Below are 13,314 nucleotides of genomic sequence, written 5' to 3'. Positions count from 1 at the left end.
AAACTGCAGGGATTTGTCCAGGCAGTCATCAGGAGTCAATACGGACATGAAAGCACAACAAATAATTATTTCCCCTCACCCTTGGCCAGATCAAGTTTAATGTTTAATGATGTTTTACTGACTCTTCCCCTGATAACACAAAATGTCCCATTCTGAGGTTTTGAGTTATCCCACTAGTGAAGATTTATTCAAAAATATAAAACATACATTCACAAATGATTTGTCATTAATAACAATTATTAGATTAGTTAATTATCACATCAGTTGGCAGCAGCTATAGTGGTCAACTTTTAGGGTCAAGGGGCTTTGAGACCGTGTTGATTCCTAGCAGCTGCCTCATTGAGTCCCTGCTGTTTTCTTGGCAATGATTTTAGATTTGGTTTGCCTCTGTCACCTTTCTAGGCTAAGAGGGAGGGGCCCTCAAAGTCATCCCATCTGGTTTCCTGTGGGTGGGACTAGAACTCATGGTCTCTCAGTCTTTAGCCTGGTATCTTAAGCTAAGCAGGGTCAGCTATGGTCAATTCTTGAACATAGACGATCAGGTAATTTTACTATAGGTTAGCCTAGATTGTAAAACAACAACAACACATGATCATTCATGAAAATTCCAAAATGGGATATTGCTTGTTTTTAGTTTGAGTTTTAATTGCAGGCTAACCAGAGAGGGAGAAGAAAGTGAAATGTCAGAGAACAATTTGGAACATAGCAGTACAATTGCATGTATATTCATTCAGAACTACCCATTACATTTAGAAGACATGATTGCATAAATAAGTTTTATCTAATTCTTAAAATTACAAAGCCCCCATGTCAGATAATATACTTTGGGATATTAAACATTATTTTTGTATCAATATTAATGTTAATATTAAAAATTACTTTGAGACTTTTATTTCTGTATTTTTAATGTACGTTCTCCATTATACAAACTCTAATTTCTTGAATTCGGTAAAAATTCTTTAACTGTCATTGGAAAAAATTATTCATTATACCATCTCCTCCAATTTAAAATTCCTGAACCTGCAAGGGTCTCACTCAGTTACAAGCCTATTGATGGACTGAATATGCCAATGCAATGCAATGTGGTTTACTTAAGTTCTGAACAGACAGCTGCTCTCAAATTTGAGACATCACTTTGGTGATTATTTGTACACCAGGCATTATTACAGGCCTACTGATGGACTGAATGTGCCAATGTAGGTAAAGAGCACTAGGTTACGAAAGGTTATTATAATCCCTGTCTCATAATCAATCGAATGCAATGAAAAGCTTCCTAAAAGTTATGAAAATATTTGGATTATGTCCAGTTTCAAATTTATATCTTGTAATTCTATTGATTTTGATAGATCAATAAAACCAGATCTTTAGTTTTGCTCACATTGAAATCAATCAGTTCTAGACTTGGTTTGAACAGAGCTTTGATAATGGTGCACATGCTTGTATTTTCTCTGCATCTTTATTTCAGGCAGAGGAAACTTTGTCTCCTGCACACAGCTTTTTTTCTGCGCAGAGCATCTTTTGGAATAACAGATTTAGAATAACTGTAAAGTTCTTTCATAGATAGACTCTGTCATTGTCAAAGTCGATTCCAGACCGCTGTGCTTATTCCTGAGAGTAATCAATAAATCATGTCATCACCTTCACCTCTCTCAAAGTGGTGAAAGAAAAAGCACTTCATCATCAAGGAAAAAGCATCCCTACTGCTATAAATGAAAAGAAAAATGCAGCAATCAATCCTCTAATCTGAAGCCTTAAAATTTAAACATCTTAACAAGATGTAAAGTCATGACTCAGGAGGGGGGTGTAATGCATACCAATACATTTAGTTTCTTGATAGATAAAAGGACTCCATGCACTTGCAAGTTATTACATTACAATGTGCTGCTTGCATTGATTGTACTATGGTTTCTGCAAGAAAACTAGCAAGAATTGAATTTTCAAATCAGGAGAAAGAAACTTGAATTTTCTCTTAAATTTTGTGGTAGAGTCCTAGATTCTGTCACTGGTGAATCCAAAACAGAATTGGGATTTGTATCTTACCATATAGAAATTTCAGAAAAGATTTTTTAAAAAACTTAAAGTATTTAGAATCTAATTTGCTTGTTGTCAAAAGTCTTTAGTTTATTATGACACTCTGCATTCCATTTGAGCACTCTCAAACTTTGTGATTTGCAGTGTTTCTCCAATATGATTGAAATGGCAACAATGAAACAGAGAAAGATTTCTGAATAAAGGTGAACTTAAATTTGTAGCCAATTTAAGCCATAACTGTTTAAATCTCAGAAGTTCAACAATTTTGTATAGATGTTCTGATGAAATCATATGTTCCTATTTCCTATTAAGCAGTAAATTGGGACTTGGGGTGCATTACAGCTTAAAATGTTTGTTGCTTGAGATAAAAAGGCATGTTCTTATATTGTGTGTGCAAAAATCAAGAAATTTCAATAGTAGCTATGGAGCAAAATTGCAACTATATGTCTGCATAGCAGGTTAACGGTTGGAAGACGAGACACAGTGCATAAAGATAGTTCTGTTGCCAAAAAATCCATTGAGCTCAGCACTGTTGGCTCTGAAAATAGTCCCTTACTCTGAAATTGCCAACTTATTCTACCTAATGCTAGGACCTGTCTCAATTGACACATTCTCCTCTTGCTTTTTTGATTTTGAGAAGAGGAAAAATTGATGGCTGAATGATAGGGATCCTTACTTTTAAGAGTTGCAGAAAAGTACCATAATATGTTGCTTTTTTCAGCCTTATAAAATGCACATAGTGGTAAAGAAGCCTCATTCTAAATCTGAAAAATTTGAATATTATTTCAATACATGTAATGCTTGTGATAAAATTTAATTACACTTTTGGAACCCAGAATCTCTCATGTGAGTTTGACCAGGAGTTGAAAATGCTTTTCTTATTCACAGCCCAAAATAAAGGTTTTTTTCCTTTACCTAGGTATTGACTTTTCAAGAAGAACAAGAACTCATTTGCTTGATGAGAAGACAGGCTGTGTTTCTGCTGCTGTATCTGATGAGTCCATGGCTGGAGACAGTGGTGTATATGAAGCTTCTGTAAAACAGTAGGTTTAAAGCCAGGAATATTCCTATTTGTCAGAAAACAAAATTAACAGTACATTCAAACATTTGGCTTTGTACCCTCCAGCAATTTCAGAACAAATCAAACAAATAGGGCAAGGAATAATAAAAAAAAAATTCCGAAAAATTAACAATCAGGAGAATAAAGAGTCAGTGGAACAGAATGAGCATTCTCCTAAGTAAAAATGACACCTTAAAATCTGTGTAAATTTGTATTAATATCAATACTGGAAAACATTCTCCATAGACCTAATTTAAATTTTAAAATAGTACAATTGAAGAGTTCGAGAACTGATCAGTCTTCATTATGGAACATTCTAATATGTTTAGAAAATAAGTATTCAGATAATTTTTTAACAAGTCTTAATTATTCAGGCATTTAAAATGGAGAGTACATGCTTTAATTTATTGAAGGACAATAACATTTAAATAAGGCACAGTAATTTTATTTTATTTTATTTTAAAAAAATATTTGCCGCCCATCTCATATCCAACAACTCTGGGCAGTTTACAGCATAAAACATTAAAGAAAAAAGACATTAAAATTAATAGTCATGGCACACAACAGATAAAATTCACAATTGCAAACTGTTAAAACCAGATGGGAAAGGTGGGAGCTTGACACACAAGAAGTGGGGAGATGGGATTAGATATTAATTAATCACCCACCTCCAGTATGAAGCTCCCCTATTGGATCCCAAGCCACTTGGCAGAGCCAGGTCTTGAGGCTCTTTCAAAATTACAGGAGGATGGTATGTTCCAAAGGGCAGGAGCCATGACAGAGAAGGCTCTCCTCCTGGAGCCCATCAACTGAAATTCCTTGGCTGACACGATCTGCAGCATGTCCCCTCTGCCAGCGCAGGTGGTACGGGCCACTCCCATCAGGATGAGACAGTACCTCAAGTAAGATTAACAAACATAGCAAAAGTAATTCATTAATTTAAGCAAAGAAATAGAAAACAGAAAAGTTGTTCCAATATTGACCTAAAAATTCCAATGTAATCTTATATCTCAATGTAGTAATTATATCCCAGTGCAGTAATCTTATATCCCAGTGTAGTAATTTCAAATATATGAGATCATGTCTGTACAAACTACTACATTTTATTATGTCTTCTTTTCAAATTCCATTTGTTTGTAATTAAAGTATGTAAACTAGTTTCATTTTATATAGCCAAACAATATGCAGATCATGTAAATTATTATGATCTTAAAGGATAGGGCCTTCAAATAAATTGCTGTTAGTGAGACAATCTTTAGCATTGTTTCCTAAATATCACACTTCAACAGCTTCAGTATTTATGAAGAAAACTCCCCACACAAATTTATTTCTATGTAGTAAAAATAAAATATATTAACGTTCATAAAATAAAATGTTGACCAGCATTTACCAATTATGGGCTTTAATATGTTTGACCTCAATTCCCAGTCAGCAAAAGTATTTCTGTCATTGCCATTGATCTATCTTAAAACTCTGTTCCCTAGACCCAATAGCAATGAAGTCGCATGTAGTGAAAATGATACCACAATGCTGGAAACCGCTCAAGTACAAATAGGGCTCCGGTGAGTCACTACATATATTAAGATATTAAGTTTCTAATGACCATTGTAAATATGTGGTATCTAATGCAGGTTTTTTCCCTCTCAACAGGTATGATACAAAGAGCTCAAGTTTTGTGATCGTTATAATGCAGTTACAAAATCTTCAGGCTCTTTCAATATCCCCTGGTAACAAAATGTAAGTAAAATGCTTTTTTGACAATGGTACTTTTTGAAGTCTAGGAATTCATTATTAAGCATTTACCTTTTCAGGAAATCAAAGTGCATTTATAACACGCAGGTTGCAGGGAGCATATGTCAGCTTGAATTTTCTTCCATCTTTTAAGTGCTGCAAGTGTTGGCTGCTAGAATGTGCATCCAACCAACCACCTTCATCTGGATTATCAGTGCTTTCATGAGCCTATTAGACATCTGCTGGCTAATTGGAGCACAGGATATGATTCATTCTTAGCTAGGACAGGAATGTCCCCTTTACCATTTTTATTTTATCCAGAAGATTAAAATATAAAGTACAATAATAATTAAACAGAGACAAAACAAAACTGGATTTTAAAAATGTGATAAAACAAAAAACAAAAGACAAAAACACGTATTTCCCCTTAATTGAACACTGACAAATCTATTACAACAATAATGGCTTCCCGCTACCCTTGCAAAACAGGTCCAAAATTTATAACCTCCTACATCTATTTGCAACCCAACTGACCTGCCATACAGTACTTATATGAAAGAAAAAATAGTTAACAGGTTAAACAGCAATGAAGTTAAAGTTCAAAGCACTCTATTAACAGTGCTTTCTGTTAATAGTCTGTTATTGTATTTACTCATAGAAAGTCTGCATGGTTTCTTATTTACTACAAATAACCCTATTATTATCTCTGATCAATCCAGGATCAACTACCCTTGTATGGTTCTTAATAATGAAACCTTTCCCTAAGTTTTTAATTGGGAACTTTCCCAACAACTGCATTTCATTTCCAAAGTTCATAAGTCTCTGTTATAAATATCTCTGCAACATCCATTGTTGAATAATTCTTCTTGACAGGAATGGAAAGAATGGAAATTTGCCACATTAACATTTCTTTTTATATTTCTTGAGTTTATCCACAATAGTTTTCCTGAAGTCTTCCTTTGCTTTTGTGGTTTATTCTGTAAAGCAGGGGTCCCCAACTCCCAGGCCACAGATCAGTATCAGTCCATAGTCTGTAAGGAACTGAGCCACACAGGCAGTGGCCAATCAAGCAAAGCTTTATCTGAGCATGCGCAGGATCTAGGTTGCGCATGAAACCATCTCCTTCCTGCAACCTGTGGAAAAATTGTCTTTCACAAAATTTCTGTCTGGTGCCAGAAAAGTCGGGGAACTGCTGCTGTAAAGAATGACTGCATTTTACTGAACCACATGAAAATGTATGCAATTTCTGAATGGGAAAAAAACCTGACCAATTTAAGTTTATGTTGCCCTTTTTCCTGAAAATCTCTTTCTTATTCTTCCTTTCTTTTCTCAAGAATTATGACTCTTTCTCTTCAGTCCAGACACATACAGGTAATCCTTGACTTATGACTGATTGCTTAATGACTATTCACATTTAAGATAGCCACAGAACAAGTGCTCTATTGCTGTAAAGCACCTTAAAGACATAAATGATTGCACTGTCCCCTCCCCGTGATCACATATTGGATGCTTGGCAAAGATCTGGTGTGGCATCCTGCGGTCACATGACTATAATTTGCTATGATTTTTCCAGGTTTCTTTCATTTCCACCATTTGAACAAATGGATTCACTTAAACACCACCATGTTCACTTATCCGCTATGGAGAAAAATATCATAAAAACACTTCTGGTCAATTGGGTGCCTCAACCTATGAATGTAATGACATGATCAGATTTCCACTCCCAATTGCAGTACAAGTTGAAGACTACCAGTTCCAGTTCCTGGTTTCCTCAAATAAATAACCTTGTCTGCTGTGATAAGGTTTTTAAGTTTTGGGGATTTGTATTCCATGCCTCTCCACAGCAACTGTCAAAAGGCAGGTAGGAAGGTGTGCTTGAATCTACCTAAATTAAAACAGAGTGAAATGGGTAAAACACATCAGCTTTTTCATCTTTTATAAACATTAAGTCAGGAGCATTTTGACTTTTTGGCTTTTAATAGACTCCAAGAAATACTCTTTAAATAAAATCCATTTGATGATGACCAGAAAGTGAGCAACAGTACTTCTCCAGAAGGAGCTGTTCTTAAAGTGTACAAACTTTTGCGTTGGGTTTGAGATTTGTATGCTACCTGGAGACATTTTAAGCATTCCTTGTCTGAATGTCTGAGTTGTATTTGCATTTCAAAGAAAACACAGTTTCATTTTCTCATTTGAAGAGCAAAGCATGGAATTCTGCTTTTACTAGGAGCACTTATTTCAGCCTAGATGGTTTAATCTCTACAAATATTGTGAGAGCTACTATTTACACAGCAATATGATACAGGTCTGCTTCCCAACTTCATTTCATGTTGGAAAATGTTTCATGAGCTTGAAAAAAGATAGGAAAGCCACAGATCTTCATTGACATGTGTTTGATTTTGTTTTCATATTCCCTCTTTTGTTTTCAATAATACATGAAAAGTACTCCCATATTGCTAAATTGTAATGTGGAAAAAAGTAGCCATACCATGATGTGATGTTGACACAGCATACCTCTGTCATTTTGACAATAATTGGAAGTAAAACGGTACATTGTTTCTCATAAAATAGACATGAATCAAATTTAATTACTGCAGACAGATAGCTTATCTGCCTAATTTCTATCTAAGAACATTCAATGAAGGGAAACTCACCAATTCCATGAGTAATCAGTACTAGAGATGTTTCTCTTACTTATTAGAAAGTTTTTCTGACATTAGTCAGAATGTGCCTTCATGTAATAATCAGTTCATTATTCTGTATCCTGCATCCTTTCAGTTGTCTTTTCTCAAGTTCATTCCAGTTCTTGTGATAGAACTTACCTCCCACTTGGAAGTTTGAAAGTTCAGTCCTAGGTAGCAGCAAATTTTTCTCTCATAGGCCACAATGAAAAAATACCTGCTGCAAACTGTGCGGTGTCAGGAAGGGCATCCAGCCAGTAAATGCTCAGCTCCGTCCAGTCATTCTGACTCTACCCCAAATTAAGGAATGACAGGGTTATAAAAAGGGAGTGAGTTTTTTTTATGCTTTGGAAATTGCATTTCCACTGATGCAGCCTAAAATTTACAGCTATATCACACTGCTGGATCATCTTCAGTTTTCAGTAAACTTTTTCAGAAGTTCTGTTACTATCCTATAAACTCTGCATTTAATTTTTGCTTTCCAATTCCAATTAAAACATTTATTTATTTATTTATTTATTTATTTAGTTAGTTAGTTAGTTAGTTAGTTAGTCAGTCAGTCAGTCAGTCAGTCAGTCAGTCAGTCAGTCAGTCAGTCAATGATCAGCAACATAAAAAGGAAATAAAAGATAACAATTACAACCAGGATTGACAGGGAGAATTGGATGTAATTACTGTATATATCAGCAACTATAAAATAAATCAACTATGGTATATCTGAACATCCATATTACAATAATAACATACTTATTTACATAACACTAATCATTCTAATCTAATAAAAGTATGCATTAAAATATATGTCCTTTAAAATTATTTAGAATTTGGCTACTGTGTGAGTGGAGTTTGGATTTGGGTCCTGGAGAAGATGGTACGCATAGAAATTATCTGCTCTTCCGAGAAATCTCTCTAATAGAGGGAGTATGTACATTGATCTGATGTCCCTGTAGAGCTCACAGCACAATAAGACATGTGAGATGTCTTCAACTTTTCTATTGTCACATGTACACATTCATATGCTATTGAGGTTTTATCATACCTGCCCTGCAGGAGTGCTGAGAGGAGAAAACATAAAGTTCCTTCATTTCCTCAGTATTTACAGGATGCAGTGTCTTATGCTTCCTGCAGAGATGTTCAAGTGACACAGAATACTGTTGTACAAATTCTTTGCAATATTGTTTATCCTGAGCAGTACTGGCACGAAAGGATCATTGTTAGTAGACTTGATAAGTCTTGGAAATTGTTCTGTCATGTTCCTAACCCTGGCATCTGACAGACAGAAGACTTTACAAGCCAATTGGTTGATTTGTCATACATTTATTTTAATTCCCTGTAGTGGTGAATCATTAAGTACTGTGACTCTTCTGGAGATTTACCCATAAACCCCCAGAGAATGTGCTTTCCTGCTGTTTTCAAGAAAGGAGGAAAGTATGTTTTGAAAACTGATTCACAATGCACCTGTTATTGTGATAAAGTGGTAGAGTTGCTACTCTCACACAAGCATTGCTCCTATTGCTGTTGACTATAGCAGCAATGCTCTCAACTGTCAATGACTAGAACATTGTTAAAATGAGGCAGGAACTTTTCCTTCCGTTCTAATTTAGTGGGATAATTTAATAGGGACTGAACTTCGAAACTCCCCAGCATGCTAAGTCTCCTGTTTGCTCACTTAGTGAGCTCACCTCCTTAAATCAAGCTGCTTTATGTTCATCTTACAGATTCTGTTTCTTCTGTAGGAAACCACTTGTATCTGACAGGACCCATGCTGAATGTGAAATAAATAGAAACTCAAACTTAGTGTATCTATGGAGGAAGGAAGAAGCTTATATTTCCTGCCTGATGTCTCCCATCATTTTTTCATCCTTAAATGGGAAAAATACGTTTATGTCATTTCTAAATAAGTATATTGCATAATATGGAAAGACACTTTATAGTGAATTTAAGTTACCTTTCTGTTATTTTTCTTCTTACCTTTAGATATTTTAGACTTGCACTTCTTCCACCTTCAACTGACATCAGCTGTCTATTCCGTACAAAGTTCCATCTTGCTACTGAACCTCTTTTATTTAGTGAGATGTTCAGAACGGTTCTTTCCCAGGCAGTCTTGCAGAAAAAAACTTTAAGAGTAGATATCTGCTCTGTCAGTAAAAGTCACCAAGAAGAATGTCTAGTAAGTATCTTTACTTAATATTTTGATTTATTTTGATCTTTTTCTCCCTTTTTGGGATGTATAAGAGTCTTTTGAGTAATGTATTAACAATCTTTATAGGTTTGGGCAGAGGTGGGCAACTATGGCCCTTTTATGACTTGTGGACTTCAATTCCCAGAATTCCTGAGCTAACATGGCTGGCTCAGGAATTCTGGGAGTTGAAGTCCACAAGTCATAAAAGGGCCATAGCTGCCCACCCCTGGGTTTGGGCATAGTCACCTTTGATCCTAGGTGATTCTTCTTGCCATTTTCATGGGAAGTACACTTCCTAAATAGCAAGGACCTAGTGTAAATATTTCAGCAGGATGGTTTAAATGTGATTTCCCCCACTTGCACTTCATGTTTTATTTCCTATGCTATGTTTTGCACTGTTCCTAGGCCTGCACTGTGGGCTGGTCTAGAAGCTACAACTAATCTAATATATAGCAGCTCAACTGCTGATTGGAATACTGTAGCTACATCACACCTATACCAAATCTGTATTACCTGTTGTTCTGATAATAAACAGATTCAAGATGATGAAATTAGTATTATTCCTAAAAAGGGAGCATGTTATCTTAGCATCCTCATGTATGTAATATTCCTGGCACTTAATGTTCTCAAGGTGAGGTCCTGCATTCTCTACCGCGCACAGCATAAGTAAACCTTCTCAGCAGTCCTCTGCAAAACATCACTCCAATGCAACCATTTACTCCTTTAAAAATCCATTCTTCTTTTTAGGGGGGATTTTCACCAATCACCTTATTTTTATTAATATTTTTAGTCCTTTTAATAACTAGTGTTCTAGCACTGTTTTATAGCATTAACTCTTTCTGGTATTAATGCAAATGAGAAATGGTATACAAATATTTAAATAAATAGAAATTGAATTTACTTTCCTTGCCCCATTTACTTGAGAGGCTAAATGCTTGAATAGTTTTTCACACTCAAGATAATGAAGGAAGCACTTCTGATGCCACTGCAGAGAAAAACTGCAGGGCTTTGGTTGTTATAGGCTTCATTTAAATGAGGAAAGGAAGAAGATAAATATTTTCTCTGTGGGTTTTATGATGATGCAATTTCCTGGGTTAATATTTATTGTGGTGAACCTTTTCAAAGAGCAGTCAGGACATACAATTTGGCCAGTTGAATGTCTATAACTTCCATCCATCCATAACTGTGCTTAATTTATTTGAAAGTGTTTTGCAGTGACTTTCGTCCATGGAAACTATGGTTACTATTTTTGAGAAGTGTTCTTTCACCCAAATATTAGCCAGGAAATTTAACAATCCCATGCTTGGGATTTCTCATGCGAGTGCATTGAACCTAGGACCTCATTCATGCAAAACTGTATCTGACTTCAATGGCAAAGGTGCATCCAGCGAAAATGTTCCACTTCTTGTATATAACATTACTATAGTTAGAAGCAGACTTTTTTTTTTCTTAATATTCTTCAAGTTATTATTCCTACCTGTAGTTGATTGTAAAATGGAAATGTAATGATTAATAATTTCAGACATTGACAGAATATAAATTGATGGTGCCCAAGGCATTTTTATACAATAAAGCTATCGAAGACTCTAAATATGAGCTTAAATTTTCTTTTCTTGCATATAAGGCCATTTTTTTCCTCATGAATAAGATGGACTGAGGCCAACTATATTTTGCCTCAGGCATTAACCTAGCCAGTGCTTTCTCCTGCATCGATCTATTGCACTGTAGATCAGATTTATAGTGTATAACTCTGTTTTCCTTTTGGATATGTATTGTATGTCTGATCTATAATTAAACAAATGATCTGTTTATTTTTTTAAAAAAATATGCCCCTTTAACTTCCATTTTAATGCAGATTGAGCAACAAGTAAGAACAAAAACAAAAATTTTACCAAATAAAATCACCAGATAAATATCAATATCATAATCTTTTCTGTTTTCACCTGCAACTCCTGACTACTCTCTTGGCACTTTAATGCTTTACATCCTTTTATCTTACAAGCCAAGGACTCTTGTGTCCTTAATCCCTCAAGATTTATCATGAACCAGAATTACTTTAACACTTGTGCCAACTGCTCCAAGTAAATCCCATTCATCTTCCCTCTTTCTTTATCTTTGTGCTTTCCCCTTCACTTTTCATTTTAAAACATGTTTCTGCAATTTCCCTCTTGAGAGATAGATGAATCCTATTCATCAGGCTTTTATAGAATGGCTACCTCACACATTGCATTATAACCATAATAAAAAGTGTATCACGTGGAAAGTCTTCCTTACCTAATACTTTTAAAACTTTGTTGCATTGTTATTTGACTTCAGTTGTAATATTAATCTTAAATGTTGTATTTTAATCCGAAAGATATAAATATATAAATGAAGTTTTTAATAATTCTAATATAAAAAGGCTTTGGAGAATAATTTTTGACTGCCGAAACAAACAAAACATTTCAATGATATTTGTTTTTACATAAATTAAAATTCTGTAACAAATATACATTGTTTTGTAGGGTGGAATACAGATAAGTCTGGGAGATGTGTCCTTTTCAAATGAGATATCTACTCTGTGGTATAATTTGCTATCTTCTAAGCACACTGCTGGAAAAAGGAATGTGAAGCCAAAGAAGTATTCAGTCTTTGTGGCAGCCAATCCATCACCTGGTTCCTTGGTAAGTTGATTGCTAGAAAAAAAAGTGGCACCAGTTAAATAGTTGTGCTACATTATTATGTGTAGCCTCCAGTTGCTATATGTCTCATTATCATAAATAGAAGTATAATTAGGCTTCCGGTTGACTTTTCTGCTTGCAGCAATGGCTAAACAAACAATGAACGTTATAAATGAATTGATAAATCTTGATTATGAGGAAAGCAATAAGCCAGAGTTCCTTGTCAGAATGTATTGCTAAAAAACAGAAGCAAATGCAGTCAAGCTTATGTACAACTTCTTCATTGTAAGGAACAGAGTGCTTATCTTAACATTCAAACATTATTTGTTGGAGTACAAGGGAATCACATGTAAAATGCATATTGCCACATTAAACTTTCTTTGTCAGTAGTTTGCTCAGTTGTATAATGGTTGAGGGGTTTGAGAGGACTGCAGAGACTCAGGTTCAAGTCCATTGTCAGGCAACTCACTGACTAATTTTGGACCACTTTTTATCTTTTAGTCCAACCTACATCATTGTACGTTGTTCATTGTACATTGAACATCTACAAGCAAATAAAGGTATAACCAGTAGTCAACATGAGTTCATCAAAAATAGATCATGCTAAACAAATCTTATTTCATTCTTCGACAAAGTGACTAAATGCTGTGGACATTGTATACCTAGATTTCAGGAAAACATTTGATAAAGTGTAATGCAACCTACTTCTTCGGCAAGCTAGAAAAATGTGGTATGGATAGCATCACCACTAGATGTGTCTGTACCTGACTGACAAATCATACTCAATGTGTAGTCCTCCACAGAACTACATCTACATGGAGGGAAGTAAGCAGTGGGGTACTCCAAGCTTCTGCTTTTGGCTCAATACTCTTAAATAAACGATCCAGATGTGAGACTAGAAGGAAAACTCATAAAAATTTGGAGATGACACCAAGCTGGCAGTAATAGCCAACACACCAGAAGACAAGC

General features: G+C 35.1%; 1 protein-coding gene across 5 annotated transcripts in view; it reads left to right on the top strand.

The window, feature by feature from the left end:
- The window catches only part of WWC2 (WW and C2 domain containing 2), a 153,119-nt gene that overhangs the window by 118,996 nt on the left and 20,809 nt on the right, over positions 1-13,314 (top strand). For all 5 annotated transcript variants that reach the window (XM_087874725.1, XM_034401374.3, XM_034401375.3 and 2 more), the window contains 5 exons: positions 2,951-3,074; positions 4,576-4,653; positions 4,742-4,828; positions 9,481-9,673; positions 12,190-12,348. In XM_087874725.1, coding sequence (XP_087730851.1) covers positions 2,951-3,074; positions 4,576-4,653; positions 4,742-4,828; positions 9,481-9,673; positions 12,190-12,348 — 641 coding nt within the window. The remainder of the gene's footprint in view (positions 1-2,950; positions 3,075-4,575; positions 4,654-4,741; positions 4,829-9,480; positions 9,674-12,189; positions 12,349-13,314) is intronic.

Source organism: Pantherophis guttatus, chromosome 8 (assembly GCF_059756535.1).
Source record: "Pantherophis guttatus breed Tessera chromosome 8, ASM5975653v1, whole genome shotgun sequence".
In the NCBI taxonomy this organism is placed as follows: domain Eukaryota; kingdom Metazoa; phylum Chordata; class Lepidosauria; order Squamata; family Colubridae; genus Pantherophis; species Pantherophis guttatus.
The sequence above is the reverse complement of the archived record's forward strand: the minus strand, read 5'-3'. Positions and strand labels throughout refer to the sequence as shown.